The 6,545-nt window shown below is 39.8% G+C and overlaps 1 protein-coding gene across 1 annotated transcript in view; it reads left to right on the top strand.

The window, feature by feature from the left end:
* Positions 1–6,290, top strand: part of LOC133545924 (oocyte zinc finger protein XlCOF22-like) — an 8,811-nt gene extending 2,521 nt beyond the window's left edge. Inside the window, exons 2-3 of the mRNA XM_061891657.1 lie at positions 2,226–2,492; positions 3,693–6,290. Of these exons, the coding sequence (XP_061747641.1) occupies positions 2,226–2,492; positions 3,693–5,296 (1,871 nt within the window). The 3' untranslated portion in view covers positions 5,297–6,290. The remainder of the gene's footprint in view (positions 1–2,225; positions 2,493–3,692) is intronic.
* The last annotated feature ends 255 nt before the right edge of the window (positions 6,291–6,545 follow it).

Raw genomic sequence — 6,545 nt, 5'->3', positions numbered from 1 at the left:
AGAGTCAGTTACCATGGCAACTGACGCTGTAAACCTAGGCTGCTAGCTGGCAGGTTTGACACGTTATATATGTGTGTCAAAGCTATACTGACCTATTATTTCCTTCATATTGGTGCAGCCATTCACCTACTACAACACCTACTACATCCACCTACTCAGTGGCCTAGTGGTTAGAGTGTCCGCCCTGAGATGGGTAGGTTGTGAGTTCAAACCCCGGCTGAGTCATACCAAAGACTATAAAAATGGGACCCATTACTTCCCTGCTTGACACTCAGCATAAAGGGTTGGAATTGGGGGTTAAATCACCATAAAAATGATTCCTGGGCACGGCCACCGCTGCTGCTCACTGCTGCCCTCACCACCCAAGGGTTGATCAAGGGTGATGGGCCAAATGCAGAGAATAATCTCGCCACTTCCAGTGTGTGTGTGACAATCATTGGTACTTTAACTTTTTAACATGGCAGTGATTGTCGAAAAAACAAAGCCTGCTCTAAAGATGACATCTTGATCTCATACCATCTCAAACCAATTGACCGTTCATTATTAAGTGAAGTGTCTTATAGTCGCTTAAATTTGTCTTTAACCAAGCAACACTATGTTTTAACCAGTTACTCAATTAATCGGAAACATTTCCCGTAGAAGACTTGATTAATAAAATGTTCAATAGCTACAGCCCATTATTTCATGTACGATTTAATACTCAGCATGGATGCAATCTTACTTGGAGGGGAGGAAACAGGTGGTAGACGTGAACGGCACCGTGTCCCCTCCTCTCTCCGTAAGCTGTGGAGTCCCCCAAGGCAGTATACTAGGACCTTTACTGTTCCTAATATACGTAAATGACATGCCATCAGCATGCCACTGTGAATTGTTCCTGTTTGCGGATGACTCGGCCTTGCTGGTATCTGGCAAGGACAAGTCACAGGTGGAACAAATCCTCAGTGTTGAACTCCTTAATATTTGCACCTGGCTCGCCGATAACAAGCTATCCATGCACTTAGGTAAAACGGAATCCATCCTATTTGGGTCCCATATCAACCTTAAGAAAGTCAATGACTTCACTATAAAAGTGGGTGACATTGTTATCACCAGGAAAGATGAGATCACCTACCTAGGTTCCATTCTAGAGGCTAATCTTTCCTGTGATAAAATGGCAACCAAGGTAATTTTAAAAGGTCAACTAAAGAACGAGATTCCTCTACAGAATCTCCTCTCTGGTCAACAAAAGCACCTTGAGGATTCTAGTGGGAACTCTCATTCCACCCTTTTTCGATTATGCTTGCACCTCCTGGTACCCCAGTACCTCCAAAACCCTCAAATCTAGACTCCAAACATCCCAGAATAAGCTAGTCCGGTTACTTTTAGACCTCCACCCCAGATCACACCTCAATCCAACCCACTTCTCCAAAGTGGGCTGGCTCAGGGTGGAGGACAGAGTAAAACAACTTACACTGAGCCTAGTCAATACAATCCGCTACATCTCCCTGATACCGAAGTACATGTCAAACTACTTCCTTAACGTAAATGACCGCCATAACCACAACACCAGGGGGACCTCCACAAACCACGTTAAACCCGGGTTCCGATCTAACAAAGGTCTTAACTCATTCTCTTTCCATGCCACATCAATGTGGAAGGCACTCCCAACAGGTATAAAAGTAAGTGCATCTCTATATTCCTTCAAAACCGCTGTAAAACAACACCTCCAGGCAACATCAACCCATTACTAATACCCTCCTCCATTTACATCCCATCTCCCCGGATTATAAATAACCTAATGTAAATAATCAAATGTACTTCTAATGTATTTACTTGCTCCCATGCTATCTGAACTCACTATGTTCTCTGCTGGCTGTACATATCCTACTAAATAAGACCTACACTGTTTCAATGTCCATTTCTCTGTTGATGCAATTGTTGATGACTGAAGTTCTGATATCAACCAAAGCTCCTCATCCCACCCCCCGGATTGTAAATAATGTAAATAATTCAATGTATGTACTATAATGATTAACCTGTGTGATGACTGTATTATGTTGATAGTATATATTTGTACCATGAATTGATTAACGTGGACCCCGACTTAAACAAGTTGAAAAACTTATTCGGGTGTTACCATTTAGTGGTCAATTGTACAGAATATGCATTGAACTGTGCAATCTACTAATAAAAGTATCAATCAATCAATCAAAGGAGTTAAAATGTTTTTTGTTTGTGTCCTGTAGACATCCATCAGCTGACTGAACACCAAGAAGAATTTCTCCCTCATCTGCAGGGGAACAGTTTCACTTTAGAGTATCCACAGCCCTCACATTTTAAAGGGGACAAGGAGTATCCACAGCCTCCCTATTTTAAAGAGGAAGAAGGGGGAGAGTGTCCTGTAGGGCAGGAGGAGGCTGATCTCAGCAAGTTTCCACTGACTGTTGTCTCTGTGAAGACTGAAGAGCATGAAGACAAACCACCTGAGTCCTCACAGCTTCATCACAGTCCAAGTAAGCACAACATCCACATATCTAATACAATGTTTGTGACACATGTTCATCTGGGAACAACATTTAGGACTAAAGATGAAGATAAACTTGCTTTTTAGCACCACCATATAAAAATGAATGCTCATCAATCATCAACAATGTAATTGCTGGGTTGTAACCATGCGTCCTCACGTGGTCAAATGAAGGCAGACATTCAATATGGCTACTGTTTATTTACCTCAGCAGCACATATGTCAGCATATTTCAAAGGTTTAGTGGTGAAGATTAGGGATGTATTTGTGTATACGTGTATTTATATTGAACCGTTTCGGTACGGGGGTTTCGGTTCGGTTCGGAAGTGTACCCAACGAGTTTCCACACGAACAAATAAATCTAAAGTCTTAACAAGCTGCTCCGTTTCGTTCTCCCTGTCTCTGTCAGTACTCTACACAGCACCCAGCATTGTCCCACCCACACAACCATCTGATTGGTTACAGACAGAGCGGTAACAGCCAATCAGCAGTGCATAATCAGAGCAGTAACGGCCAATCAGAAGTGTGTATTCAGAGCGCAAGGAGTCAGTGCCCCACCGTCGTCATGAGCAGGTAGGTGTTTAGCGGGTAAGCATCAGGCAGCGGACTCTCCCCAAATTATAATAAACACCTCCCAGTGAACTACTATAGTAACATCACTATGAGCCCGTTGACGTTCTAGAAACAAACAGCAGCTCCAACATACATCTCAGACCTCCTTCCGCCTTGCTGCCACCCCCCCCCCCCCCTCTCCCGATCCCTAAGATCAACAGCAGTAACGTCAGCTGCTGTTGACGGCCCCTGACACAAGGCTGAAGCTTAAAGGTGAAAGAGCTTTTGCCGCTGCTACTCGCAACCTCTGAAACAACTTACCTTTGAGTGTTAGACAGGCCTCCTCTCTTCCTGTATTTAAATCACTCTTAAAAATACACTTTTATTCCATGGCCTTTAACATTCTGTGATCTCCATCCTGCTATGGCATCCTGTTATGCACCTGCTGTGAACCTGTTTCCATGTTTTATTTATTTACTTATTTTTTATCGTGCTTTGTTTGTGTTGTGTTATATTTTAACCTGCTTATTGTACAGCACTTTGAGGTAAATATTAAATGTGCTTTATAAGTAAAGTTGATTTGATTTGAGCAAAGCTGGACTTTTCTAAAGAATGTTTGTTTTCTCCTGTCCCGCAGACGTTGAAAAAGAACCTCTACCCCATGAGCAGGAAGAGGAACCACAGTCCCCCCACATACACAAGGAAGAGGAGGTACCACATTCCCAACACATTAAAGAGGGAAGAGAGGAGCCACATCCTCCCAACTTTAAAGAGGAACACGAGACGCCACAGACCCATAGTGTTAAACTGACCCTTCAAATTCAAGGGCAAGCAGAGGACCCACTCATCTTACACATCAAAAAAGAAGAGGAAGACCCACTGACCCCTCCCTTTAAAGAGCAAGAGAAACCACAGCCCTTTCACATTAAAGAGGAAGAGGAGGACCCACTGACCCCATACTTTAAAGAGGAAGAGGAAGGCCAAGAGCCAACGTACATTAAAGAGGAAGAGGAGGAACACAGCATCAGTCAGCCTAAATGGTTGGAGGAGTTCCCAGTGACTGGTGTCCCTGTGAAGAGTGAAGGTGATGAGGTCAAAGGTGAAAGTGAGGAGAGAGGAGGGGCGGAGCCTCCAAGCAGCAGCTCAACACAACACATGACAACAGAAGCTGATGGAGACCACTGTGGAGGATCACAAGCAGACAAGCTCTTAGCTCCACTATCAGATAGTGAGGACACAACGTCACACTCTCCTGACACTGATGATGAAGACTCTAAAGATGATAAGACATGTCACACTGACAACACTCACTTCACATGTTCTCTCTGTCACAAAACCTTTAAATACCATAGTGACCTGAAAAGACATATTACAACACACACTGGAGAAAAAACTTTTTCTTGCTCAGTATGTGGTAAAGGTTTTGTTTTAAGTACACATTTGAAAGAACACATAAGAACACACACCGGAGAAAAACCTTTTATCTGTTCACTCTGCGGTAAAGGTTTTGCACAAAGTTCAAGTTTGGAAAAACACAGAAGAACACACACTGGAGAAAAACCTTTTATATGTTTAATCTGTAGTAAAGGTTTTGTACAAAGTCACCAATTGACAGTACACATGAGAACACACACTGGTGAAAAACCTTTTGTCTGTTCAACCTGTGGTAAAGGTTTTACACAAAGTCAACATTTGAAAGTACACACAAGAACACACACTGCTGAAAAAACTTTTTCTTGTTCAACCTGTGGTAAAGGTTTTACGCAAAGTCGATGGTTGAAAGTACACACAATAACACACTCTGGTGAAAAACCTTTTTCCTGTTCAATCTGTGGTAAAGGTTTTACAGAAAGTCGACATTTGAAAAGACACAAAAGATTACACACTGGTGAAAAATCACATTCCTGTTCAATATGTAACCGAAGCTTTTGTGAGCGATCAAACCTTGTAGCACACATGAGAACACACACTGGAGAGAAATCACATTCCTGTTCAATCTGCAACCGAAGCTTTTGTGAACGATCAAAACTTGTAAGACACATGAGAACACACACTGGAGAGAAATCCCATTCCTGTTCAATCTGCAACAGAAGCTTTTCTGAACGATCAAACCTTGTAGTACACATGAGAACACACCCAGGAGAGAAAGTGTTGAGTTGTGGTGTGTGTGGTGAAAGATTCTCTAATAAGAAGCAGTGTAAGAAACACAAGTGTGCTGGTGAGAACAGCAGCAGCAAATGAAACTGCAGGATTTGAAATAAACTGTCAAGACTTTCATTTTGACTTTCTAACAACATCAGCACATATAACATGTGTGACATTGTTGTTTGTGTAACAATCTTTTTAATATGCCTCGACATTTATAGATTATATATTTTATATTAGTGATTTTTTCAGTCAAGCACATGCATTAATATGCAACATTGTGCACTTTTATTATAAAATGGAGAGAACAATTTGAGTAAAAAGGTGAGAGTAAACAGTACGAGTCTTATTTTACATGCAATGAACATTTTGTGTGGATGTACACACACACACACACACACACATATATATATATATATATATATATATATATATATATACACACATATATATATATATATATATATATATATATATATATATATATATATATATATATATATCAATACTACAAGAAGCATATTATTATTTACTTTATACATCATTTAAACAGTTGTCTTTTATACAATTTTAAAATGTATGTCTTTTTTAATCATTTGTTGGGTCTCTATAATCTATTTCATTCCTTATCGTTATTACTCTGTATTATGATGATTTTTTGGTGATTATTTTATATGTATGTCCCCAGACCTTTATGCAGTATAAAAGTGGGAGAAAATGGCAGACTTTTTTTGTGAAAGGATGGTTTTGTTTTTACAAACTTACATTTGTGGATATATCAAATAAATCCAGTATTGTGTTTTCAACATTTTTTAATGTTTTTTTTTTCTTTTTTAACATCCCCAAAACAACATCAATATCAGTCAAAGTTTAAAGTGTCAGGAAAAAGCCAATATTGTACATCATCCCACAGAGATTTACTTTGCATGTATTCTTAAAATAAACTGTTTATTGTGTTTCCCTATCACAGAACGAACAAGTGTTGTATCCAATTGCAAAACAACATCCAAAATATTACTTTAAGTGGTCAATTCCATCTTTTTTTTTCTTAAATTAACTCTTTTGCCTTAGAAAGAATGGAAACTTTTAAGTTATGAGTATTTTTATTGTTCCAGGTTGTACTTAAAGAAATCTTCAAATAATAAACTATTTTTATCAGTCAATTAGTGCATCAGTTGTCAGGGTTATTAGTAGACGAACCCCAAGATGCAGAGACGGAGGCAGGCATAGAATATGAAAACATGACTTAATTAAAACTAAACAAGAACAAAAAAAAAGCACGCACGTGGGCGGAATAACAAACTAAGGGAGCTAGCACTGGAAGCTAGAAAACAAAAAGGAACTT

Source organism: Nerophis ophidion, linkage group LG29, assembly GCF_033978795.1.
Source record: "Nerophis ophidion isolate RoL-2023_Sa linkage group LG29, RoL_Noph_v1.0, whole genome shotgun sequence".
Taxonomy (NCBI): Eukaryota; Metazoa; Chordata; class Actinopteri; order Syngnathiformes; family Syngnathidae; genus Nerophis; species Nerophis ophidion.
Note: the sequence above shows the minus strand (reverse complement) of the source record. Positions and strands in the feature narration are given on the sequence as shown.